We start from the raw sequence: 27,584 nt of genomic DNA, 5'->3' as shown, positions 1-27,584 counted from the left end.
ATCTGGTGCCCCCTTCTGGCCTACAAGCATACAGAAAGGCAAAACACTGTATAAGTAATAATAAATACTTTTAAAAATGTATAAATATATGAAAATTTCAGTTAGAATAAAAATATATCTTAAAGAATTTTTAGTTAGGCATTTCTGTAAAGAACCCCCACCACCACCACCATGAAACACCATGCACAGGTTCTGGGCTAGTGGGTTAGTGGGTAGTTAAGAGTGTGCACAATCCCACCCCTTATGAAGCCTACCTTTTGGGGAAGTCCTGAGTGCCATTCTGGGGGGGGGGCATCTTACCCCACCCCAGCAAACTTGCTCATGTTGCCAATGCTCTCGAGCAAGAGGAGTCCCGAGTCATCTGTGTCCAGAGCTAAATAAGGATGTCAGGATTTTGGTCCAGCCTCTGTTGTCTAAATCTAAACTCCTTAATTTGAATGATGTCTCATGCTAACTGAGGCTAGCCTTGGGCATGGGATAACCCTGTCTTAACCACACAAGTGGTGGGATTATGCGTGTGAGCAACCATGCCCCACTTCGAGTCCAGTTTTGTTGTCGTTGTTGTTGGGTGGTTGTATATTTTTGAGACAGGGTCTCACTATGTAGCCTTGGATGTCCTAGAACTTTCTCTGCAGACCAGGCTGGCTTCAAACTCACAGCGACCCCCCTGCCTCTGCCTCCCAAGCGCAGAGATTAAAGGTGTGCACTGTCAACTCTTTGAAGCTCACTACCCCATTAAAGCCCAGCTTTAATAATTCAGTCTTTAAGCATGCCAGTGATTCATGAATGGATGGTGTGTGCCTGTGTGCACGTGCCTGTGTGCACCTGCCTGTGCCACAGACTACATGTGGAGGTCAGAGGTGGGACTCAGCTATCAGTACTAGCTGTCCCTCTTGTATGCTACTTCAGAAGCTGGTCTCAGTGACTTGCAAGCTCTTGCAGATTCTCCCGTCTCCACCGCCCATCATGTTTACATGGGTTCTGAGGATTTGAACTCAGGTCCTTAAGCTTGCACGGCAAACATTTACCCACGGAGCCATCTCCAGTACAAGGCCTACGTCTGCCTTACTTAGCTCCCAAGTTACAATATCAGGGTTATAAAGGTTTTATTCTTTTTTTTAAAAAAAAGATTTATTTATTTATTATGAATACAGTGTTCTGTCTGCATGGATACCTGCAGGGCAGAAGAGGGCACCAGATCTTATTATAAATGGTTGTGAGCCACCATGTGGGTGCTGGGAATTGAACTCAGTCCCTCTGGAAGAACAACCAGTGCTCTTAATCACTGATCCATCTCTCCAGCCCAGTTTTATTTTTTTTTTATAAGAATAAACTTTTTACATTAGTCATGTAATGAGCTACTAAAGCTGGGCATATATGGTTTATTTCTTTGTTTTTTTTGAGACAGGATTTTTTTTTTTTAAACAGGGTTTCTCTGTGTAGCCCTGGCTGTCCTGGAACTCTATCTGTAGACCAGACTGGCCTCAAACTCACAGCGATCCACCTGCCTCTGCCTCCCTGGAGGTAAAGGCGTGCGCCACCACCTTCCAGTTTGAAGCAGGATCTTATGCAGCCTCTCCTTGAACTTCTGATCCCCCCCACCCCCGCCTCCACCTCCTGAGTGCTGAAATTACAGGTATGAGCTACCACATCCAGCAGGAAAAACAAATATTTCTAAAAAGAAATCTTCAGCAAAAACAGAAACTCGAGGAGCAAGGCCGGGTGTTGGACACCGAGCTCTGCTGCGGTTTGGGAATGCATTTTGCTCTTCTTTATAGTTGCCGGGGTTATTGCACTAGCTGAGGTTCACGGTCTTTGAAGGCGGGACCGTCATCTAGCCCCCACCAGTGGCAATCCTTGGCTGGAAGACCGAGCCGAAACCACAGTGGAAACTTTCAGCCCTCGGCGTCATGGGGTGGTGGTGGTGATGGTGTTGTTGGTGGACAGCCGCGGCCCCACCCTCTGGGAGGAAGAGAGGGCTGGGTCTCCGGCGTGCTTCCCCATCTGGCTCCTCGCGCTCGCCGGCCCCGCCCTCCCAGCCCCGCCCCCGAGCCCTGGCGCTGCCCGTGGTGCTGAAACGCGCGCTCGACAGAGCCAGCAGGGCGTGGCCTACGACGGGGAGCGGGAGGTGCGGGCAGGGCGGCGGCGCAAGCCCAGACCTTGACCGACCTAGAGGAGGCCTCACACCTGAGACCCTCCCGGTTCCCGGAAAGCGCCTTCAAGAAAGTCAGGGTTGACCTTGGCCTACTGCGCTCCTGGCTAGCCCGGGGGCACGCTCACGCTGACCTCTGGCTGCTCCTCAGACCAGGCTGAGGAGTGACCCACACCAGGTCCTGCTCCCTAGAGCTGTAAACCCTAAACCAGCCAGTGCCCCTATCCCAGTCCTGCGGTCTTCGCCATGGTGAAGTTGCTACCAGCCCAGGAGGCTGCCAAGATCTACCACACCAACTACGTGCGCAACTCACGCGCTGTGGGAGTGATGTGGGGCACGCTCACCATCTGTTTCTCGGTGCTGGTCATGGCTCTCTTCATCCAGCCCTACTGGATAGGCGACAGTGTGAGCACGCCGCAGGCCGGCTACTTCGGCCTGTTCTCCTACTGCGTGGGCAACGTGCTCTCATCTGAACTCATCTGCAAGGGTGGCCCTCTGGACTTCTCCTCTATCCCCTCCAGAGCCTTCAAGACTGCCATGTTCTTCGTGGCCTTGGCCATGTTCCTCATCATTGGCTCCATCATCTGCTTCAGCCTGTTCTTTGTCTGTAACACGGCCACGGTCTACAAGATCTGCGCCTGGATGCAGCTGGCAGCAGGTGAGCAGGGTCGGTGGGAGGGCGGGTGGGGCAGACCCAGGGCACAGTTGGTTTCTCATTCTTGTGGAGGCACTGGACCTTCTTCTACTCAGTGTTCCACAGAAGATTCTGAGCAGAGCTGGGCTTGCTCACACCTATAATCCCACCCCCTGGGAGACAGAGACAAGAGGACAGCTGTGAACTCCTGCCCAGCCTGCGCTACATTGTGAGACTCTGTCTGGGTTTTTGTTTTGTTTTGTTTTGTTTTTTTTGTAATTATTATAACTTTATTTTATGGGCATTGGTGTGAAGGTGTCAGATCTCAGGGAACTGGAGTTACAGACAATTGTGAGCTGCCATGTGGGTGCTGGAAATTGAATCTGGGTCCTCTGGAAGAGCAGCCAGTGCTCTGAACCATTGAGCCATCTCTCCAGTCCCAATGTGAGACTCTGTCTTAAGGAAGAAAATCTGTGAATCATAGAAAGGATGGGGCAGGGACTGCAAGATGACTCATGGTGAAGGTACTGTCACCATGACTGACGCCCCGAGGTCAACCTCCAGGACTCACAAAATGTAAGGAACAAATGCCTTTGAGTTGTCCCGTGACCTCCATATTTACACTGTGGCATGCGTCCGTGAGTGCAAGTGTCACGTACTCTTACACATACAACTAAAAGTATTTTTTTAAAAGGTGAGGGTCCATGCTGTGGCACTGTTTGGTCCACTCATGCTATCGAGCTACTGAGCCAGAGAGAAGTACTTTGGAGAGGGCCACAGAACACTTGGTAGATGTAGTCACAAGTACCAACACCCAGACCACCACACCACTGCTGCTCCCAGAGGGAGAGGAAAGGCTGCTGCCCTGTGGGCTAGGGTTCAATCCCAGAGCTATGGTGATGGCACTTCCCAGATCTCCACCCTCATTCCCTGCCTCTTCCTACCTCCAACTGCTCCCATGGAAGATTCCAGGATTTTGGAGTGCCTCTGGTAGGCTGGCTGTGACCTCTCTTCTTAGCGACTTCCTTCCAAGCTCCCCTCTTTTATTGTGTGTTTTTTTATTCCCTTCTTTTATTGTGGAGTGAGCATCTTTGTCCCTGGATGTGAACTCTGTATTGAGTCAGTAAGTAGGACACCATTTTCTGAGGTGGTGGTGCACAGGCTACCCTGGGCCGTTTAACACCATGTCAGGTAGGCAGTTGCTTGTGGGGGGTCCCAAGGCAAGGCATCTCCTGCCCACTTTCCTGCTCCAGACTCAGGTGACTCTCTTGGTCCTTGGGTCAGTTGATCTTGGTCTCCATTGAAGTTCAGGAAGAGATGACCGATACCCTTCAACAGCCTTTGGTTTCTTAGTCCCTAACCACCCACAGATGCCCATCAGCAGTGGTGAAGATTGGAGGCTGGAGTCAAAGTGTCAGGACATCTTTAGTTAAAGTAGTATTACCTTGGCAGGGGTCAGAGGTGACGAAAACAGGAGTCTGAATCTCAGGCAGGCGGAGCCTAAGGGAACCTCAGCTATGGATGAGGAACTAGATTGACAGAGGGGGCTAGAGTTGGTCAAGGCTATAGCAGGCCAGAAGGCAAATCAGACCCTGGGAGAATTAAGGATTTCCCCAAATTAGATGTATTCTAGGACAATTTTTGTTGTTGTTGTTTTGAGACAGGGTTTCTTTATGTATCCATGGCTGTCCTGGAACTCATTCTGTAGACTCAGCTGGCCTTGAACTCACAGAGCTCCACCTGCCTCTGCCTTCTGAGTGCTGGAATTAAAGCCATGGGTCACCATTGCCCAATTTCTAAGACTGTTTATATTGAGACCCATATTTTATAAGCATGATTCACAAAATACTTCATTTTCTGGGGAAGCCTCATACAACCCAGTAGTGAGTGTTCCTGTATTTTCAAGGTCCTGGTTCAGGCTTGGTGAGCCCTTAGCAAGCAAAGACAAATTTAATAATCCCTGGTCTGATATGCAGGCCACACACCTGGCCTGAGTTCCTCCCAACCCCAAGCCATCTCCAAGCCTTGCTGGGCGGTAGGGACAGCGGTCCATGGTGGTTATATCAGGAAGGGGCCATGAAGCTCCAAAGAGTAGTGGTGGATGTGCTTGCCAGCTGGTCTGCCCCTTGAGGATACAGGAAGCTGGAGGCACACCATCCTTTCCCAGAGCTGCCTGCCCCCATACCAGCATCTCTCAACAGGTGTGCTTGCTGAGCAGGAGCAGGAGGAAGGCCTGGGTGGAGGAGCCCCAGGCTATTTGAGCCAGCCCCTATCTGGGTCACAGAGCTGAAATAGTGATACCAGAGGTGGCCAGGTGCCATCCCATGAAGCATTGATGGGCTGAGGACAAAGGTGGTGTTGTGTTCCACCCTGTAATGAGGGGAGAGGGGAGGGCTGAAGAGGTGTGCCCCATAGCCAGCCACTGGGGGATGAAACTGTTAACCTCAGAATTTTCCACAAAGCCAGAGAACAGGGCAAGCGTAAGGGAGAGCAAACATGCCCTTGAGGGAGTGAAGCTTCAAAGACTGGAAGAGCAGGGGGGATGGGCCAAGTGAGGGCTCAGTTGCCTTCCCTGAATCTTGGTAACCTCCCATCTTAGTGAATTAGGGTTATTATAACAAATTCCCAGAGGGGAGGGGGCATTTATTTCTTGTGGTCCTGGAGGTTGGATGATTGAGCCCAGGTTGGTACGGTGTGGCTCTGGTGTCATCTTTCAGCTGCCGACTGCTGACTTCTTTCTCTGCCCACGATGGAAGGGAAAGGCAGGAAGTCTCTCTGGGGTCCCTTTTATAAGGGTGCTAATCTCATGTATGGGGTCTTTGTCTCATGAGCTAATTACTTCCCAAAGTCCCACATTCCGAGGGTTAGAATTTCAAATATAAGGTTTGGGGGGATTCAAAGCATTCAGCCCGGAGCACCTGATCTGTAGGGTCTGGTGATGGTACCCCACCCCTTGGAAAACCGGTGAGAATGATACAATGCGTGAGAAGCATTTTATAAGTATTTGGCAAATGTGGAACCCACAGGCAGGGGTGTTGAGACTTCCAACTGCAGTGGACCGAAGAACAGCTCTCTCTTATGCTGTGTGCACCCTGCCATCTCTGGGGATGCTACTTTCACCGCTCATGGCTGCCTTTGCAGTCATTATTGCGGAGGGAAAGGGCAAGGAGGATGCGTGAAGGAAGAAAGAAGCCAGGGATGGGGCTGGGCCCCGTGTTCAGTCAAAGGACCCGAGTTATGAGGTGTGCCTTGAACAATGAAAGGTTTTGCTGATCCAGACCAGCTCCTGCCCCATCATTACACTTACTTCAGGGACGGAGGGAGAGTGAGATGCATCTTCTGAGAGATGCATCTTGGGACCAGATGCTGGAGGGCTCTGGAACCAGAGTAGGCAGTGCCTTGCTAAATTCAGGGTGAGATTGGAAGAGGGACAGTGGGCCACCTGGTATGGGGCAGAGCCTCCTAGTGTGGGGCGGAGCAGCCTGGTGTGGTGCGGGGCGGAGCGGCCTGGTGTGGGGCAGAGCCGCCTGGTATGGGGCAGAGCCTCCTGGTGTGGTGCGGAGCCGCCTTGTGTGGGGCAGGACCACCTGACTGAGGAGTTCCGCCATGCAGCTATCCTGGTAGCTAGTTCCCAGGACTTCAGTGTGGTGAGCTTCAGCTTCTCCACTTGTATTTTACATGGATGGAAGAAGCTGCCCCGCCCCATGTGGTTCCCAACGCTGGCCCAGAGATCAGTGAGGTGACAAGAGTAGTTCAAGGTGAGGGAGGCATGGGGGCATGCCTGGTCTGACACCACTGGTGCCCTCTTGTCTCCTTAGCCACAGGCCTAATGATCGGATGCCTGGTCTACCCCGATGGCTGGGACTCCAGCGAGGTACGGCGCATGTGTGGTGAGCAGACGGGCAAGTACACGCTGGGCCACTGCACCATCCGCTGGGCCTTCATGCTGGCCATCCTTAGTATTGGAGATGCTCTCATCCTCTCCTTCTTGGCTTTCGTGTTGGGCTATCGACAGGACAAGCTCCTCCCTGATGACTACAAGGCAGATGGGAAAGGTACCCGTCTTCCTCTTGGGACTGTGGGTGGAGAGGTGGGTGGGATCGCGGCTCTCACAAGTCGAATGTGTCTAGGTCCCTGGAGTTGAGACAAGACCAGGAACTGCCTGTCCGCCCTGAGAAAGGCCGTCAGTGGACGGTTGAAATCTGGCAAGCCATTCAGAAAAGGCCCATGAGCAGGAAACAGCCCTAATACGGCTGGAGGGAGGGCCAGGTGGGGTCCTCCCAGGAGGCACTGAAGCTGGGTTAAGTCGTGGGGGGGGGTTGGCAGGTGGATGGGAAGATGGGGTAGAAGGCTCAAGCTGATGGGGAAGGCTGGGGGGCAGTGTGGGTGGTCTTGGAAACACGACGGTAACGGAAAGGACAGTTCCTGAAGAGGAGATGGGGCGCATGGGCTCCCAGGCTCCCTCTCTTCTCTCTGTCCATCCAACTCAATTTGCCACCAGCCAGCTATTTCTGACCGGGGTGTGGAGGTAAGGAGTTGGGACAATATGGACATGGACCCTTGGGAAACCTTCCCTGACTGCTTCGTGTTGGTCTCCTGTTGTCTGGGATTTTCTGCCGATCTCCACTTGGCCCCTTCCTTCCAATTGTCCTGAGGGGCTCTTTCCAGTGTCAATGTTAATCCAGCCAGAGGACAGCACCTGCCTCACAACTCCAAGGAATTCCAAAATGCTCTTCATAGTAGGGGCCACCATCATGTCTGAGACACCTTAGGGATCTCCCAAGCCTCCTGAGAACACCAGCCCTTGGACCTGGACGAGGGACAGTAGGCAACCTCTTGCCCCTGCTGGGCCCGGGACCAAGGACACTCCTGCGTAGGAGAAACTGGAAGCCCGGAGGACAGCCTTCTCTAGCTGAGCCTGGGCCCACCCATCTCTGTGACTAGTGATGGGAACTGTACACTGCCAGAGCTGGATCAAGACCTCTTTCCTTCACTGGAGCTCCTGAAGCTACTGGGTCCCCCCAGAACCCCATTTAGGGAAAGAAACTGAAGCTGATCTTTACAGGATGCCTTTCCCATGCAAGACCAGGGTGAGGTTTGCTTGCAGGGACTGATGTCATCACCATAGGCAGGGGTTGGGGGTCAATGTAGGGTTCCAGCAGCATCTTCTCCAGAGTTCAGGCTTTTCCAGGAAGGCAAAGTGGCAGTTGGGAGCACTGTGCGTAGTTCTCAGCCTCCAAGCAAAGCGATCCTTAAATCTGTCTTCGTGTATGCGAGTGTTCTTAACTGTTCGCATTCTTTCTCTTTCAAAAGATTTACTTAGTCAAAGAGAAGCAGTTGTCCACACAAACTCTCTCTGAAGAATAGCTTACACAGGATGGCCTTTACTGATTAAAATGGCAGTCGCGACCTTACCCTCCTCTTAATCCCACGCACCGTCTTCAGTCTCTCCAGATTTTTTTAAAATTTTTTTTAATTTATTTATTTATTATGTATACAATATTCTGTCTGCGTGTATGTCTGAAGGCCAGAAGAGGGCACCAGACCTCATTACAGATGGTTGTGAGCCACCATGTGGTTGCTGGGAATTGAACTCAGGACTTTTGGAAGAAAAGGCAATGCTCTTAACTGCTGAGCCATCTCTCCAGCCCCTCTCTCCAGATTTTTCTCTCCCCACATTTCATTTCTCTTGTAGGAATTTGGCAGAATCACAGTGTGGGGTAGACATTAGAACGAGCAGATGTATTTTAGAAGTGCTTTGACCTTGAAGAATCCTTGTGAAAACAGCGATTGTTTTGCTGAAGGGGGACTATAGGCACCCAGGCACACTGTATCATTTTCAATACACAATTATCCAAGGACCTCACGTGTGCCTGCGGCATCTTGTGACCAAAGCTGCGAGCTGGCTACACATTCCCGCACTGTTGCCCAGGGCTGGCTTGGTTTCTGCTGTAGCTGAGTGAGCACAGCTGGCTAACCCTGCCGTCGGAGCACAGAGCAGGATGAGGAGCCTAGCTCAGCTCTGCCCTTTCGGTTCTTGGCTGGAGCAGCAGTGGGTTGAGCAGCTGTGGAGCTACTGGTTTCCTGGGTCTGGAAGAAGAAGCATGGGCTTTGCTGTCAGATCAGGATTTCAATGTTCGACTCTACTGTTCTCTAGCTGCCTAGATTTTTTTGAACAATTTTTCTTTGCTCTCCGCCCCTTGTTTTATAGAGACATGGTTTCTCTGCGTAGCCCTGGCTGTCCTGGAACTCTATTTGTAGACCAGGCTGGCCTCAGACTCACAGAGATCCACCTGCTTTTGCCTCCCAAGTGCTGGGATTGAAGGTGCATGCCACCACCACCTGGCTTATTTTCTTTTTCTTTTATGTGTATGGGTGTTTTAGTTCATGTATGTCTGTGCATTATATGCGTGAAATACATGAAAACCAACAGAGCGTGTCAGATCACCTTGGAGTGGAGTTACAGACAGCTGTGAGCTGCCATCTAGGTGCTGGGAATGGAACCTGCATTCTCTAAGAACAGGAAGTGCTCTTAACTACTGAGCCATCTTTTTAAGGCACTGAACTTCAAATTCTGCATCCAAGCATAAAAGCCATCAAGTTCTATGCTTTAGTGAGTTAACGCCATATTAACTGTATTAATAAAGTGAGGTTGTGCCGCGGGTGGGAGAGCATGTGGGAAACAAGCATCCGCGTGAGGATAGTCTTCTCCCGTCTTCTAGTGTCTCTACCTTTCCTCTCCCCTCTCGGCCCAACGCGTGACATCTCCAAAAGATACTTCTCCTGAAGTATCTCCAGTACTTCAGGGCCCACAGCCACAGGGCCAGTGCAGGGTGTAAGCACAGAGTGCAGTACGGTAAGGAGGGCAATCTCCTAATTTAGAATTACTAGCTGAAAATGCAGCCCTCTTCTTAAAAGTCAACAGGAGGCTCTTTAGACAGAGGAATCTAGGAGGGCAGTGGTGGCATTCGGGATGCAGAGGCAGGCGGATCTCTGAGTCTGAGCCTAGTCCACAGAGTTCCAGGACAGCCAGGGCTACACAGAGAAGACAAAACAAAAAATAAACAAACAAAGCAACAAAAAAGCAGGAAAAAAAAAGAATCTGATGATGGCGGAGCATGGACATTCTGTTCTCTTTCCAGAGGAAGTCTGACGTGACTGAGGGCTGACGAGTCACACTTCGGGCAGGTGAGTCTGCAGGGGCTGACTCAGGCTGGGTGAAGGTGGGCAACCTCAGGGGAAGGGGCTGTTTGGGGTTCATGACCTCGGTCCTGGGAGGTGAAACCGCCAAGGGTTACTCTCACAGACCGGTGGAGCCCGGCAAGCAGGGCAGAGCATTCTTGGAAGTCACTGTCATGATGTGGACTCTTATTCTCAGGAAGACTTTTAAGGGATTGTAAGAAACATCTCAGAAAACCTAATGCAGCAGAAAATAAGTCACAGAGGGTAAAAAGCAGGGCTCAATAATGCTAATCTAATGGAAATACTAGCATTATTTGGCATACCAAATATTAAGTTTATCTGTTTCTCTATAGCTGAAGACACCGATCGAGCAGTTTCAGAGTGATCCCAAAGGAAGCATGGTGTATTGATTTCCTTTTCTTTCTTGTTATGGAGACAGGGTTCTCTATGTAGTACCATCTGACCGGGTACTGTGTAGACCAGACTGACCTCAAACTTACAGATATTCACCTGTTTCTGCCTCCCTGAGTGCTAGGGCTAAAGAGGTAGCCACCACACTCATCCTTGTATTGATTTCTTTTTTACCTTTTGCCTTCCAAAATAACTTAGTAATTAAGAGAAAAACAAACAAAAACCAGAAACCACCTCTTCTTCCCAAGTGTCATCTCCAATACATGCCATTTATTGAGGATCAGGTGGTCAGTGTGCACACAAATTATATTCACTTATCAATTCTTATTTGGGGATGTGCCTTTCAGTCCTTGGCTCTGATGGTGCTGATGGTAATGGTGGTGGTGGTGGCGAGGATGGGTGGTGATGGGTGGTGGTGAGGAAGGCGATGATGGTGGTGGTGGTAGTGGTGGTGAGGAAGGCGATGATGATGATGGTGGTGATGGGTGGTGGTGAGGAGAAAGACAACAGTGGTGGCAGTGCTGTGATCATCAGCGGAGCCCAAATATAAGCAGCCCCACACCTGTGCTTCAGGTCACTGGAGAGCCTGTTCAATGGCAGCTCTGTCATAGTAGGAGGGAATCACAGACAGTACTTCAAGACAGATTCCCGGAACAGGAATCACATGGGAAAAGCACACCTGGGTGTCTCCAGTGTCTGCCGCGAGCCCCACGCCAGCGGCTGGCGTGCCACTTTCTAAGCTGACCCTGTTGCCTGAGGACACTCATTCAGGGACGCTGTTCTGACTTTCTGCTGAGGGGGTCACTGAATCGCAGGAACCTCACCCTCCACCCACGTCGTCATGGTCACTGTGATGCTGGTGAATCCGTCTTTTGCTGCACTAGAATCAGGAATTCCTTCCTGGGCAAGGGTGAAGCTGATGTATGACCATACACACACACACACACACACACACACACACAAATTTACATTTATTTTGCATGTGTGTGTATACGTTTGTGGGGGCCGACAACACAGGAAATTGGCTGGGTCTCTCCTTCCAGTTGAACATGGGTTGTCAGCCTTGGCAGTGAGCACCTTTACTCACCAGGACATCTTGCTGGGCCTGTATTTTTTTTTAATTGGCTTTTTAAATTTTTTATTATTTTTTTTTTTCTGAAACAAGGTTTCTCTGGCTGTCCTAAACTCGCTCTGTAGACTAGGCTGGCCTGGAACTCATAGAGATCTGCCTGCCTCTGCCTCCAGAGGGCTTGGATTAAAGACTTAATCACCACCACCACCAGCCTTAACTGCCTTTTAAAATGCCATTTTATAATCTAGTTGTCTTTTGCCTTTTCCTTTTTCAGGACATTATTTCCCTGGCAAAGAAAATCAGAACTCAGATCCTTCAGAGATGAAAACTTTCCTCCAGCTTCCTGCTCTCAGATCTTTCAGCCTGAGGCACAGAGTCCCAGGACAGGGTAGAACCCATCAGTCTCCCGCTGGCTGCGCAGACAACTGTCCGCAGCAGACACTACCACAGAAGGTGCAGCGATCCACAAGATGGCAGTCAGGGCGGAGTGGCTGAGGGTGCTTCCCCACAGAGACGTTTCCCATCAGCAGGCCACCTCACTCTTTGGTGACCTCTCTGTTGGACATTAGGTTTGTGATCCATGTCTGGAGGTCAGCAGCACCCCTTTGCTTTCCCTTCTTTTCATATTGCTGCCCAGAGATGGATGAGGAATAGAGAGCAAACATAGGCTCAGGAAATTCCCAAGTTCACTCGGGCAGTGGTGGCGCACGCCTTTAATCTTAGCACTTAGGCAAAGGCAGGTGGATCTCTGTGAGTTGGAGGCCAACATGGTCTACAAAGTGAGTTCCAGGACAGCCAGGGCTACACAGAGAAACCCTGTCTCAAAAAACAGAACAATATATATGTCCCCCAAAATGGTATTCCCAAGTTCAATCTGACTTCTCATTGAAATCAAAACTTGTATTTCCCACAGTGCTCAGTGTCCCAGCCAGATGGCTTCTGGCTTCAGAAATTTACCATTTACATAGAAATAAATTTCCACAGTACGCTCTAGCACTCCTGTGCGAAACTTGGGATTTGACACGCCTGATGGGTGACCTGCCAGGGAACAGACAGCTGTGTGCCCAACTACCCTGTCAACTAGCTCAGAGCAGACAGGCTCAAGAGGGAGGAGCCGGGAGGAGGGTGTGACTCTTGTCCAGCATGCACAAGGCCAGGGACCTGATCCCCAACTCTGACAAGAAAACAAGGCAGGATGGTACACGCCTATAATGAAGCATGTGGTAGTGGCAGAACTAGTAGGAGTGCAAGGCCATCTCTGAGGACAAAGCAAGTATGAGGCCAGCCTAAACTACTTGAGACCCTGTCTCAAAAACCTAACAAAATCCTCCTATACAACTATCAGATGTGGTGGAGTTTCCTTAACTGTTAAAGGTGAAGCTCTCAAGGCTAGCCTGGGGTCGGGGAGCAGGTTACATACGTCGACTGTGTCACCCAGTCTCTCTGGGTGAGATGAACTTGGAATCTCCAGTGTTCTCCACGGCCTTCACTAGTCACCCACGCTATGTGACACATGGTCCAGAAGCCAGGGACTCAGCACAACACTGACCTGACCTGGGTCCAGCAAAACTGGTGGGGTCTTCAGACTACTGACTTCCTCCTCCACAGGAGGCCACTCAGGGAGCCTGCTTCCTCAGAAGGGTTCAATAGCAAACAAGACAGCACTGAGGAGTCACCGAAAAAAAGACATGCCTCTTCCTAACCCAATGTGTGAACAGATGCATGTGTACTTATGTGCACCAGAGGCACATGGTGCTTGTTATACAGTGTATCCACATAGTAACTTGCTATGCAGACCTCGGTGTCACCTGCCTCTGTCTCTGTGCTGGGATTAAGAGTGTGCTACCATGCCTTGCTTTCTCACTGAACCAGGAATTTACTGGATGAGCTTCAGCGATGGGATTATAGTTGCCTATCGCCACGCCAGGCTTGTATGTGGGGAATCCAAACTCACTAAAGCGTCATCTTCCCGGGTCTGGGGTCCTTTAAAAGCTACCTTTTTACACTGGGCTGTGGAAGCACAAGCATTTAAACTCCATACTAGGGAAGCAGAGGTAGATGGAGTAGCAGAGGGATCTCTGGATTCAGAGCTAGCCGGAGTTCCAAGATGGCCTGAGTTGGAAAAACCCTGTCTCAAAAAAAAAAACTTTTTGCGGTTCCTCAATTTTCTGCTGAATGGGCATCTTTTAGGACACTCTGCTAGAGCAGGTTACATTCCAGAATCACCGGCAGTCTTGTTTCTGAGATGGGAAACACTTTGTTACAAAGCTGTTTGTCACCCCAGCCTAAGAGCTGATCTCCACACCCGTCCAGCCTCAGGATTTGCACTACTGCTGTGAGCAGCACACATTGGTTTTGCAGCAGAGGATGGGACTCCTGAAAACTTACTCTTGCTAACCTTAGAGCACCAGAGCAGGGTGTACCTTGCCCATTTCCAACCCTGCCACCCTCCTCTATACCTGTGTCTCGGCAGCGCAGGAGAGCAGCTTACTGCGCTAAAAATGGTAGACTAGACCCAGTTAGACCAAAGGGGAAACTGAGGACGAGAAATCCGATGGACTCTGTGTAGTCTTAGAAGCCCTCTGTCCCTTATGGAGCCGTCATATCTGTCCACACAGAACTGATACTGAAGCAAACACTTCCTTACCTAGAATTTCAGAACTTGTCACAAAGTGGGCACACACCTTTAATCATATCACTTGGGAGGCAGAAATAGCCTGGTCTACATAACCGAGTTTCAGGATAGCCAGCAAGACCCTGATTCAATAAACAACAAAAAACCCTAAAACAAGAAAACAAAACTTATCAGTTTAACTATTTCCAGGTTTCTGTAGGAAACTGTATATATGAACATCTCCATCTTTGGAAATCTCAGCGGCTACAGAACATGCCTCTCCACCAGGCCCCTGGCTTCCATCACTGCTCTGCAGAGTGTGGTCACCAAGCTTCTCCTCTGGTGTCACAGGTCTTATTTTGGGGCTCATGCAAGTCCAGGCACTAACTTCAGCATTCTCCTCATCAAGCTGAAGACTTGTAAGGGCTCAGAAGTTAAAAACACAACACAAAGTTGGGGATGGGGTTGGCGGTGCACGCCTTTATTCACAACACTTAGGAGGTAGAGGCAGGTGGACCTGAGTTCAAGGCCAGTCTGGTCTACATAGTAAATTCCAGGAAAATCAGGGCTACACAGAGAAGCCCCTTTTTGAAAAATCAAACCAATCCCCCTGCTCCCAACACAAACAAAAAATTCTAAACATAAAACAAAATTTCAAAACAGATAAATCTGATAGGCTGGGTTGAGCACCATCAGCCAAGGAGTGTCTCTGTGGACATCTGTTCTGAAACAGCAAAATGCTTGCCCACTAACCTTGGACACCCAGTCTCTATACTTACCAGAGGCTTAGAGGGAGAGCCATGGTGGACCAGTCTAGTAATTTACTGGTCTGCTGCACCTCACAGGGTCAAAACTTAGCGGCCTCACTGTGCAGCCAAGATTAGCATTAAATTTGTAGTAATCCTCCTGTCTCAGCTCCCTGAGTACTGGGATATGTATTCCTCGCCATGGCTGCTTACAACACAACAAAATAATCCAAAACACTATGTAATTCATGGGTACCTGAAAAATGACTTTTTATGACACTAAAGATGCCATAAGGAGAAAGACAAATTAAAATCTGGTCAACTACACGGAATAAACACAACAGAATTTCATTGTCTTTAATATAAGACAAGTCCTAACCAAGCCATTAAAAAAGAAAGCACTCCAGGGTAGATGGCTCAGGGTGAATGTGTTGCCTTGAAAGCCCGAGGAGAGGGTTTAATCCTGATGTCATGTACAGGGAGAACCAACTCCCAAAAGTTGTCCTCCTACTCCATATGCATGCGCGTGCATGCGCGCACATACCTGCAAGTAAAAATTTTAAAAAAGAAGCCAGGAGTGGTGGCGTCCTAGTACTTGGGTTTTCAGGTCTAACAGTCCTGGTCTAACAGTGAGGTCGTCCAGGACAGGCCAAGACAGATGTTGAGATCCTGCCCCAAATTCCCCCATCCCCCAAAGAAACACAAGTTTAAGGAGATAATAAACATATATGCTGTGGGATAATGCTTCTTGTACACTGTAAAGATTTGCCTCTCATATTGGTTCAATAAAAAGTTGATTGACCAGTAGCCAGGCAGAAGGTAAATAGGTGGGACAACCAGCCAAACACAGAGGAAGCAAGATGAGAATATCTTAACTGAGAAGAGGTACCAAGCCACACGGCTAAACATAGACAAGAACTATACATTAAAATATTGAGTTAGTTAATAATAAACCTGAGCTAATAGGCCAAACAATTTATAATTAACATAAACCTGTTTCTTTGGGATTGGACAGCTGTGGGACTGGGACAAAAACATCAGAGCAGGACACACCCTTTTCTGGGAGAAACCAGGCATAGGCTTGCAACCCAGCACAGCATGGCTTAGAACAAGTACTGGCCTAGCATGAGCCAGGGCCCTAGAGGGGGTGGGGAGTGGGGGAACGACTCACCACAGCAAATGGACTCTACAAAGGGCCCAATAGACAGCCCAGCCCTTCTCTGGTTAAGCTACCAGAGGCCTTAGAGAGTGCTTCTTCTGGCCAGGGGCATTGTCTCTAGGAACTTACCACAGGGAGTGAATTTGGAAGCTACACTGGACCCTACAAAAATGGCTCCATCCTGCCAGTGGCTCAACCAGAAATGTGTACGTTAGCCATTTGATAAGCTATACAGCAGCAGCAAAAATCCTTCACACAAGGATGGGAAAAGGCTACTGTGGGGAAGAACAGTGCACCCACACATATACACGTGTGAAGCTCCACACATATACACGTGTGAAGCTCCACACATATACACGTGTGAAGCTGCCAGACTGGCATTACATGTCTTCCTCTGTTGCTCATTTTTTGGTGGACAGGGTCTCACTGAACCTGGAATTCCACAGACTCGGCTAAACAGGCCGGCCAGCAAGCTCCAGGGATTCTGTTCCCACCCCCTTAAACTTGCAAATTTCCCCTCAAATATGCAATACTTCATTAACTGCTTGGGCAACAAAGAAACAAAACTTTGGTAGACAAGCAGGTTATTAAATACTCTTTATTGATCTGCATTTGTGAGGACAAACAATGGACTCAGTAGAAAGAATATAAAACATATCAGGGCTTTATTCTTAACCAAGAGCCAACAGCAGTCCTCCTGTGAGACCTGGCCGCGCCAAGCTCAGGGAGGCTGTGGAATAGGCATGCTCCTGCTGCTGCCATGCCTCCTCCAGCTCTCCCAGGTCCTCTGGCTCCTTAAATGATAGAAGGAAAGCCCTTATTTTGTGGGACTCATTTCCAAAATGAAGTTCCAGGTTCTCCCATTAAAATTTCCTGTGGTATCAATGATTAAAACAGGCCTGCTGTTGGCTTGTGTTTCTTGGTTATGTCACCTTAATATCACTAGGAGTCCTGTAATCCTGCAACTGGGGTTTGCCAAGAAGCAGTTTCAGGTAGGTCTGCTATTGCTTTAGATGTCAATACAGTTGACAACCCAGAGTGGATTAGAACGGACGTAGGGTTTCCCTGCCGTTATGTGACGTCATCTGCTCCCTTTATTCTTGATAGGTGCATAGATAGCCTGACTTAAAACTCTTTCTACAGAACACGTCTGGTTCCAGGAGTAACCAACCACGAGCCAATGAATGGCTGGCCAGTTCCTCAGGTGAAGTTGGTGAGTTACAAGAGCCTGTAAGTGTAAAGCCAATCACAAGGCGACTCTCCAGTCTCTGGCCGGATTCACTCAGCTTGCTAGGAGAGACTTTGCTTGCACTCCCGTGGCTTTCTGCATGTTAGAAACTGAGCTGTTTCCTAGAGTGCTGTCACCAAGACCCACTTGGTCCTTGCTAAACTAGCAAGCAGCCTTTCCGTGACCCCAATCCTGCCCCTCTTCTGATGCTCACTTCACCCGAGGAACACATCATGTTTAGGTAATCAAGTTTATGAGGCGGAACCTAAAAAGAATTCACAAAGCCTTTTTCCATTAAGTAAAAGCCTCAAGTACATTTCAATCATCTCAAAAATTGTAGTTAGAAACTGACATTATACAAGGAAATAGCAGCATAGGATGGCTAATGTCAAAACCAACATGGGAAAAAGAAAAGAGCCACTGTCTTCCCTCGGTTCTTCTCCCAGGGTTTCATTAAAGACACTGTGTCTCTGAGAAATGAGAACAGTAAAGCCACATGGAGAAAATGCATCAAGGCTAGGATTCTGGAGGCCAGGAGCTGCCTGGGAAGGACTTGGAATGTGAGACACTTCCCAGACAGGACAGCTCTGAAGCCCACATCTCCAGTCTGGATCACCTCCCATGTTCTAGCTACAAAATAGTAAAGCCAGCCGGCATTCAAAGCAGAAGTGCAGGCCAGAGGCTGCCTTGGGGCAGTAGAAGACACACAGAAAGGACTTATGTGCATAAGACCTGAGGCTTTTGGGGAACTTTCACTGGCTCTGTTTTGTCTGCCATTAAAAATCAGAAGGAAATTCCAGGAACGTAGTTATGACAGGATGAGAGAAATCTGACAGTGCTTTCAACAGTGATAAACTGGTACCCAAATTTGTTGCACATCGAAAAACGTAGCATAAAAGTCGCAGGGAAAAAAATGTGAACATAGAAAACGCAGAAAGAATCCAGGAAGATGACGCAGCCTGGATACAGCACGTTTAATGTCTCTGCTGCTCACAGAACTCACACCCTCCCCTCCTCAACCTGGTGCTGGCAGCAGGATATGCATCAGAAAGTTGACTCTCAGAGTCAGCGAAAAAGGATGGACTCACAGATCTTCACAGCTCTGCTGGAAAGGGCTGACAACCTAATTAGAAGGGCAGGGCAGAGGGTGAGGCTGTTCATACTTTTAGTCTTTGGCAGAGCCCAACTAAGGCCAAATTCACCTAGGATGCCCAGTGGCTGTGGGATTTCCACAGGGTCGAGGAAGCAAACCCAAATGAACATGTTGGATTAAAAAAAAATTTGTTTTTAAGAAACCCTTGAAGAAAGAGCTTCACCCTGAAAAGGGAAGAGGGAGCGTCTCAGAGGGGAGGGCCGAAGGGTCAGCCTGAGGAGCTCTGCTGCAGTGCAAGAGGGGCTTAGGAATTCAGCCAAGGGTGCCGGAGGCACTCAGCAGCAGTGGCTCTCTTCTCAGGAATAAGCTCCAACATGGGTAGCAGGAAATCTGTGAAGCCAGCGGCCTCCTCCTGGGGCCACTCATACTTCTCCACCAAAACCTCCAGAAGGCCCCAGGGCTTCAGTTTGGTGATGTGTTTCAGGTCACCTGTGGGAAGACGGTACAAGGCTCAGTCTAATCTCATGGTATGCTCAAGTATCATGGTATAAACAACTGGCTTAGTCTTTCTACAGCACAACAGTCTAGCAAATGCTGCTTCTAAAGGAGGCAATAATTTCCAAACAAAGCTAATAGCACGACAAACAGACAAAATGTCAACAAATCTGGAGACTGTTCCCAGGAGCACCCCTCTGAAGGCTCAGGTGATCAGCTCCTTGGAACTGACATCTTTCCTTCAACAAATGGTGCTCGGATCCCACCCAATCCTTGGAAGCCGCCGAGCTGTATCCACTCTTCTCATGTTTTTGGAGGTACCTGTCTTGCTATGTTGCCCTGACTAACCTTGAGACTGTGGGCTTCAGCCTCTCAGGCAGCTGAGAACTACAGGGCTCAGCCCCTGCCCTGAGTAAGGAACTTTAGAGGTGGTCACTCAACAGCTTCCTCAGGTAAATGCTACTAAAACCCTTCTCCCGCAATGAGATTGGTGCTCAGGTCCCTCAGCACTTGTTAGCTGCTGGGGAAAAGGGCATGTGGTCCCAGAGAGACAACAGACCAGATCTCCAGATCCTTCCAAGTTCATTTTTCCATTTCAGTTCCATCTTTGATGTATAAAGAAACAAACTCAAGGCTCACGCCTGTAATCCCAGACTGAGGAAGCTGGCAGGAAGACTGCCTGCATCTGAGGCGAGCACCGCCCTAGGCTAGAGAACTACTGTCTAGAAGTGAAGCCATCTTCAGGCCACCTAACTAACTAGTATCCTATCCCCCTTAGTTTTTGTTTTGTTTTTATTGGGAATGGGTCCTTACTCTGAGGCCTAGGCTGGAGTGGAACAACTACTGCCTCAGTCTCCTGAGGCCTGGGATTAGAGATGCGCACACCAAGCCCAAACTCCTAACAGCACAATCATAAAACTCAAGTGTTGTTTGTCTCTATGGAGAATGTACTCAGATGCTCCCAGGGCTGCAAAGGTGAGAGGAGGACAGTGTCCTTGCCCATAGGAGTCTTCAAACTACTACAAGACTGCTCTCAAGCACCGGGCCATCTCTCCAGCCCCCTACTGTGTTGTTTTTAGTAGGGTTGGAGGATGCGCTATGAACCCTACCTGGAATACATAGGAAGACACCACCCAAACCCAACAGTGTGACTGTGCTGAGCTCCTGCCCACACCGTCCAGTGCTTGCTAAGCCACACTGGGTATATCCAAGGCACACACTCACCTTTCTGCAGAACAAGTGTCTCATTTTAGACACTTACCCCTTACTGACTGGGAACACTTTGTTTTACCTTTTTTGGTGAAAAATTCCTTGGAATATTTTCCTGCCACAATGAGCTTGCGAGGCACCTTCCCCAGAAGTTCTATGATCAAGGCGATGTGATCTGTATGGGCAAGCATGTCAGGGCAAAGAACAGAGCAGGAATGACAAACGTGGCTCTGGACACAGCACACACATCACTGTTAGGGTTAGGGCACTGCACACTCGCTTCCTGTCCCAAAGAAGAAATGGACTCTATCTAATGCAGGGTCCATTCCAATGACAAACACCTCACTGCTCCAGGCAGTGAGAGAGGCTCTGTGCCTTCAAGTTGTTTCCCTGAGCTTGTTGCCCTGAGACTGAGAAGTCCTGAGACTATTTCCAACTGTGGCCAAAGGGCCTTGGAATCCGGCCTATCAGCTCCAGCCCGCGCCAGGTGGGCCGAGATAGACCAAGACCAACAGGATCAAGGTGAAGCGGTGAACAAGGCTTTCCATGGAGAGCTTTCCCAAGGGTGAGCGGGTTAAAGTGACAGCGGATAAAACCCAGGTGTGCAGGGGAGACTCAGAGGACCAAATGACCTTGGGCCCTGCTGGCCTCACTGCAAGCCTCGACTGGAGACTGATATACAGCTTTACTTTAGGTCACAAACCTGAGTCGAGTGGGTTCTTCAAGCAGAGGAAAGAGCACGCCAGCATCCCCAGACACAATAGCTAAATAACGACACACATGTGCCCAACTACAACACACGAGTAGAGGCCGAGGGCTGACCTGACTGAGTTCTGACTGGGGGTGGTCCTGGCTCGGGACCTTTCACGGTTTAGTCTTCAGTTTGGTAGTGCAAGGCCCTACTCCATGCATGTGTCTTCTGTAGCACACGCTCTATACAGAAGAGATGTAACAGGGCATCTAAAAGCTCCATAAACCTACAGCCCTTAACTTGTAAGACAATGGTTCTCAACCTCCCTAACGCAGTGACCCTTTAATACAGTTCCTCATGTTGTGGTGACCTCCACAATAAAATTATTATAATCACCGTTATCTTCATTTATTTACTTTTACCTATTTCTGTTTGTTTTTTGAGACAGTTTCTCTGTGTAGCCCTGGCAATTCTGTAACTCACTCTGTAATCAAGCTGGCCTTGAGATCACGAGAGATCTACCTGTCTGCTTCCTGAGCGCTGGCACCACCACACCTCCCCCACCACCCTGAGCATATTATTTCCATTGTTATTTCGTGACTAATCTTGCTACTGTTATGAACCATCATAAGGTCAATATCTGATATGCAAAGGTATCTGCTGTGACCCCAGTTGAAAGGGTCATTTGACCCCCGAAGGGGTTGAAACCCACAGGTTGAGAACTGCTGTTCTAAGAGAACAAAAGCAAGCAAACAAATGGCAGGAAAGTTAGGGTGGACACTGTGTGGTGTGACTGGTACCCAGGAAACACACCTTCCCTGCACTGGACAGACTCATAACCATTCAACTGCTAGCACATTGCTGGCCATTTCTCACAGAGCCCTTACGAATCTCAGCAAGCTGCGCTGCCTATTAATATTCAAAGGGAGCCACGCCACAGGGCATTCCCAGTCCCACAGAACACAAAAGTCACAAGCAAAATATGGCAGTAGAAGGCACATTCTTCACTCAGGTGCTATGCTGCCAGTGCCTTACCCTGCAAACTCACTGCAGAAACAAACCCAGCAGAAACCAAGAGGCCAGGCATTTCCGTCATCATCTTTCTCAATCACCTAGGAATCTGGATAGTGGCTGGCAAAATCAGATCCACCTAGCTGTCTTTCCCATGCCCTCAGGACAAAGCAACTGATAGTACGGGCTTTTCCTACAGGGCCACAAAATTTAAATTCATTATATTTTAATTTAAAATGAAATTCTATACAACTTAAAAGGAAATAAATAAAACTTTAATTTCTAGAAAAGGGAAATGCTAAATATTATATATGGAGGAGCGTGTCTGCCTCTAAGTGCCACAGTGCTTCAGATTAGATTAAATTTACTGACTTTCAAATCAACATGGAGGCTGGGTGAGTCAGATTTGAACTGTGGGAAAAGTCACTGTTTTTTCGGTTTTATTCTGATTTTTTTTTTTTTTGGCTTTTTTTAAAGACAGGATTTTTCTGTGTATTCTTGGCTGTCAGGATACTAGCTCTGTAGAGCAGGCTGGTCTTGAACTCAGAGAACTGCCTGCTCCTGTCTCCTGAGTGCTAGGACTAAAGGTGTGTACGCCCAGCTAAAGTCATTGATCTTCAAAGGAAGACAAGCAGATGTTAAAACCAACCTACCCACCCAAAATTGGCAAGTAAGTTGTAAGCCAACCAATTGTGGATGCCAGAGCTCTTTAGTATTTCTTTCTATAAAAAGGATGATTTTTAGCTGGGCGTGGAGGCGCATGCCTTTAATTCCAGCACCCAGGTGGCAGAGGCAGGAGGATCTCTATGAATTCAAGGATAGCTTGGTCTATAGAGCTGGTTCCAAGACAGTAAGGGTTGCACAGAAAAACAGTCTTGAAAAAAAAAAACACAAAACAAAACAAAACCAAACAAGGTGATCTCATACTCAGACTTGCTGTAGATGAGGATGACCTTCAAGTTTCAAGCCTTCTGCCACCTCTCCAGTGCTAGGCTTACAGCATGCGCCATCTTCCTCAGTTTAAGCAGTGCTGGAGACTGGGCTCCGGGCTCTTGCATACCACTTCGGCTACTGAGCTGTCAATCTCTGTTATCATTCTTGTCTTATGTTTCCTCAGTGCTGGGATGACAGTACTACCCTGCAAGCTCATTTCTCCTGTTTCAGTGTCTGGCACACTCCTCCCACAGTAACAAAGACCTCTGTGCCAGCAAATGACACTAGTGACCAGTAGAAAGAGTAATCCACACACAAACGGCGGGGAAAGGGGACTCACCTTCATCTCGTGTGTAATCCTCCCCTGAATGAGGCTCAAACAAATAGTCACCTGTGGCTAGTTCAAAGGCCTAAGAAAAGAGACAGCACACGGTAGTATCAAAGAAACAGAATGCCTTTGCAAAGCCTTTTGCTGTGTTTTCAAAACTAGATGACCATTTAAAAAAACGTCTAAAATAATTAAAATACGGAAAAAGGAAAATACAGAACACAACACCAGAATAATGGTAGCTATCAATAGTTTGCATTTGAACAGATAGAAGAGGTTCTGAATGCTCCTTAACACAATGTTTAAGCAGGCAGGGCAGTGGTGGTGCACTTGGAGCATTCGTGAGGCAAAGGCAGGTGAATCTCTCTGAGTTTGAGGCCAGCCTGTCTACAAAGTGAGTTCAAGGACAGCTAGGGCTACACAGAGAAACTATGTCTTAAGAGAGGAAAAACAAAAACAAAAAAAACCACACCAATGTTTAAATTGCATTTTACTCATTAATTTGGTGTGTGTGGGGGGGGGGCATATCCTCAGGAGTTGGTGCTCTTTCCTAGCATGCATGTCTCTGAGTTTGAACTCAGGCGGTCAGCATGAATACACGTGCCTTCACCAACTGAGCCTTTAGCCTGTGGGTCTAAAGTTCTCAATATTCTAGTCACCAAGAAACCATCTGAAATGACAGATACTCCAATGCCTCAGATTTCACCACGACATTCTACACCCCAGAGATATGAACCCTTTAATATGACACTGTCCTCCAGTCCAAGTTTCCCTCTGGCCAGCAAAGGGTATAAGTAAGTGTTAGGAAGTCCATGTACAAATCAGGAGAATAGCAGCTCCCTCCTGTGTTAGAATCTGAAATTGTCTAGAAATGGAACCTACACTCCAGATTACACTGAACAGAGATTTTCCTAATGTCATGACTAAATTAACAAAATGTGTTTGTGTATATTTTTTTAAGACAATCTTGACTATGTAGCCCAGAATGGTCCTGGATTCTCGCCAATCCTTCTGCCTCATAAGACACAGCAAATCCTCTCCTCTGTAAGTCTCCATTCTCTTTATTTACTGCTGAGAACTGATCTGCCACACTTTGATCCCGTATGACAAAATGAAATCACAATTAAGCTGTGCGCACCTGACGTCAGGGGACCTTCCCTGGTGGTGACAGTCCAACAGGAGAGTGGCCTCCCAGACTCTTTTCTAAGTCTGGACTTGATCTGTACCTTAGTAACAAAATGCTAAGTTAGTACTCCTGACTTAGGGGTTGTGGTGACCTCCAAATTCATCTTGAAGCCAGTAAGTCAGAAGCTGGCCAGGCCTTGTAAAGTAAAGGCACTTGTGGGTAGTCAGGGTCTTTCTGAGCACGGAGAGCTCTGGCTCAAGTTCCAAATGACTGGGTACAGGAGAGTACAGTCAGCAAACAGCACACCCAGTGAAAGCAGTGATTCACACCTGTAGATGACTAAGTGACACAGATGTCTGAGGCCTTCGAGGGTGTCCCTAGTCTGCGAACAGCTAAGGGCTCAAGAACGCTAGCCATCTACCAGTACAAAAGAACTGAGGTCGAGAACAATGCTCGGTCCAGACACACGGGGACACACAGTGTGTTCCTCTGCGGTTCCTACTGTACTGCCAACAGCACACGGGGAGGGAAGCAGGGCTTACCATGCAGGCAGTGCTCCAGATATCAGCAGGCGTGTTGTAGCCAGATCCGATCAGAACTTCCAAAGACCGATACTGCCTTGTCTGGATATCTTCAGTGAAATGCTTGTGCTGAGTAATTCAAAGAGTGCAGAACTTTAACAGCCATACATCTGACAAAGGAACAACTCAGGACTGCTTAATAATGGAGACTGAAGCAAGTTCTCAGAAAAACCTCCACTCAGCTTATTCCACAAGTATCATTTTCACGCTGCTAGCCCTGAAACAGTTCCGCCTCACTACTACTCCAAATAACTTTAAAAACTAATGAGCCTTAACTTTTCTCACGATTTTTGATTTTTTTGAGACAGGGTTTCTCTGTGTAGCCCTGGCTGTCCTGGAGCTCACTATGTAATTTGACCTGGCCGCGAACTCAGAGATCTGCCTCCCTCTGACTCTGAGATTAAAAGCACGTGCCACCACATTAACCCAGCAAATGATGACCCTTAGTTTAGTTTAGACACACAGATTTAGAAATAACAATAGCTTATCAAGAAATCAAAAATTAGAAGCAGTGTGGTGGTGCACACCTTTAATCCTAGCTCTTGGGAGGCAAAGGCTGGCAGATCTTTGTGAGTTTAAAGCTAGCCTGGTCTACATGGTGCATTCCAGGTCAGCCAGGACTACAATGAGACTGTTTCAAAAAGCAAAACAAAGAAATGCAAACCAAGCAAGCAAACAAACAATAAAAGTACACAGAAAAGGGGTCAGCCAGAAGGCTCGGTAGGTAGGGTAGCCTGCCAGCAAGCATGAAGCTCTAAGATGGACCTCTCAGGTCCACCAGGGAGCGGGGAAGAGAAGGAAGGAGAGAGGAAGGTGTCTCCCGCAAATTGTTCTGACTCCCACACAGGTAAACACATGCAGGCTTCCATACAATACAATAAAAGCGAAAGAAAAAAAAGCGTAGTAATAAAAGACTAAAGGTGAGTCCTGTACAGGAAAGTGAATCCCGCAGCACGGCCCGGGCTCTGAGGCGCCGCACTAAGGGAGCACAGAACACAAGAACTCCAGTATCCCCGCCTGAAGATAAACCAGCTAACGGACACTTACAAGGCAGGAGACGAGGAGCTGGGCCTGCAGGGACACTTACTGAAAGAACACAGATTCAGAAATGAAAAGCCAGGGCTGATGAGAAATGGGATGAAATATCTGCTGCTCACTACCTGCCAATCCTAGTTTTACCCCTGGTACTCACAATGGGAGACCCAACTCCCTCAGGCTGTCCTCTGACCTCCACATGCATACCAAATTATCTCTCCAATCCCTGGGCTTTCTCTGGCTACTGATTTCTAGTTTTGTTGTGATACATAAAATTATTCCAGTTGATCTGTCTCTATTGTTAGGATGTGTCCTAGCATATCTATTTTAGAGCCTGAGTGTGACCCCCAGCACATAAAAGACAGGCAGGAGGATCTCGGGAACGCAGGCAGACAGGGTAAGCCAGCTTAAGAATGGCTAGGCCCAGGTTCAGGCCGAGACCCCCGAGTTAAAGAAGGGTTTCCCAGAGCTGGGTGAAGGAGGCACATGCCTTTAATCCCAACACTTGGGAGGGTGAGGGAGTGGGATCTCTTATGAGTTCAGAGCTATTTCCACCACAGCCAGGATTATACAGAGAAACTTTGTCTCAAAAGAACAAAACAAAACAAAGTCCTAAACAAGTCATATAGTGTTGGCACTTGCCTTTAGTCCGAGCATTTGGGAAGCAGAAGCAGGCAGATCTCTGTGTGTCTGAGGCCAACTTGGTCCACAGAGCAAGTTTCAGAACAGCCAAGACTACACAGAGAAACCTTGTCTCAAAAAAACCAAACCCACAAAAAACAAACAAACAAACAAAAAAACTTGTTTAACAAGATATAAAAGATACTATATAGCACACAACCACAAGAACCAATAAAAAAACCTTGCTTAACTAGATATAAAAGATACCATATAGCAAACAATAAAAGTCCATAATTACATATATTCTGAAGGTAAGCCATATAGCATTGTTTATCAAAAGTCTTTGCACAGACAGACACTGTTGTAAGAGCTCCGGGTACAGTGACTAGGGCACTCCCAGCACTACAGTCACACTACACAGTCACTGAATTTCACACCAATCACTGGTGAACAAAATATGAAATGAATTTAAACACATCATTGAAAGCAACCAGGCAGTGATGGTGCACGCCTTTAATCCCAGCACTCAGGAGGCAGAGGCAGGCGAATCTCTGTGAGTTCAAGGCCAGCCTAGTCTACAAGAGCTAGTTCCAAAGCTACAGAGAAACCCTGTCTCGAAAAACAAACAAACAAACAAAAAGGTAAATGCTCACTTTGAGAATGGAGCTGTGGTTGGGGAGGGGAAGGAACATGGGTACCAAGTAATTAAGGTCAAACAAGAGGACTGAAGCCAAGTAACAGGGGACTTAGGGGACTCGGGTGGGCTTGACACTCAAATATTTGTTTCAAATATCATCTTCCATTCCATACATTCATAAATATATCGAACTTTTCCAAAATAAAGAAAAAACTGAAATACTTAGTAAAAATACAGTCCATAAACAGATGTCTTTTCTTAGTGTAACTAAATCAACTGTCCTCACTCAGTCATTTTAAACACAGCAATGAAACAGGTGTGACTTACCACCCAGCAGGCATTCCCAAGATCTGCGATCTTCACTTTGAGTTTTTCTGCATTTTTTGGCTCAAGGGGATTAATAAGAAAATTTCCAGCAGTGAATTTTCCTACAGACAACAGCCATTATCAGTAAAAGGGTTTAATGAACACAAGATATCCTAAGGGAAAAAAAGGTCTACAAGTTACTACTTAGAGGCCCTTCCTCTAGCCTCCAATGAAACTTTCTAAGCCTTCCTAAGTTTCTAGAGCACAAATCCCCTGCAAAGCTATGACTGCAATGCTCTAGATCCATCTGAAGTTAGCCA

The 27,584-nt window shown here is 48.1% G+C and overlaps 2 protein-coding genes across 2 annotated transcripts in view; one reads left to right on the top strand and one right to left on the bottom strand.

Annotated features, from left to right (window-relative positions):
• Window positions 1-2,104: 2,104 nt before the first annotated feature.
• Lhfpl5 (LHFPL tetraspan subfamily member 5) lies at window positions 2,105-13,906 on the top strand. The gene is made up of 4 exons (XM_048451069.3): window positions 2,105-2,810; window positions 6,605-6,841; window positions 9,929-9,974; window positions 11,726-13,906. The coding sequence occupies exons 1-3, from the start codon at window positions 2,399-2,401 to the stop codon at window positions 9,937-9,939; spliced, it is 660 nt and encodes a 219-aa protein (XP_048307026.1). The 5' UTR covers window positions 2,105-2,398; the 3' UTR covers window positions 9,940-9,974; window positions 11,726-13,906.
• Window positions 13,907-16,552: 2,646 nt separating this feature from the next.
• Srpk1 (SRSF protein kinase 1) overlaps window positions 16,553-27,584 on the bottom strand; it is a 34,378-nt gene continuing 23,346 nt past the window's right edge. The window contains exons 12-16 of the mRNA XM_085679868.2: window positions 27,286-27,386; window positions 24,627-24,734; window positions 22,971-23,040; window positions 20,078-20,170; window positions 16,553-18,780 (exon numbers count right to left, since the gene is read on the bottom strand). Coding sequence (XP_085535994.1) covers window positions 18,596-18,780; window positions 20,078-20,170; window positions 22,971-23,040; window positions 24,627-24,734; window positions 27,286-27,386 — 557 coding nt within the window. The 3' untranslated portion in view covers window positions 16,553-18,595. The remainder of the gene's footprint in view (window positions 18,781-20,077; window positions 20,171-22,970; window positions 23,041-24,626; window positions 24,735-27,285; window positions 27,387-27,584) is intronic.

This window comes from Myodes glareolus, chromosome 18, assembly GCF_982192425.1.
Source record: "Myodes glareolus chromosome 18, mMyoGla1.1, whole genome shotgun sequence".
Lineage (NCBI taxonomy): Eukaryota > Metazoa > Chordata > Mammalia > Rodentia > Cricetidae > Myodes > Myodes glareolus.
Note: the sequence above shows the minus strand (reverse complement) of the source record. Positions and strands in the feature narration are given on the sequence as shown.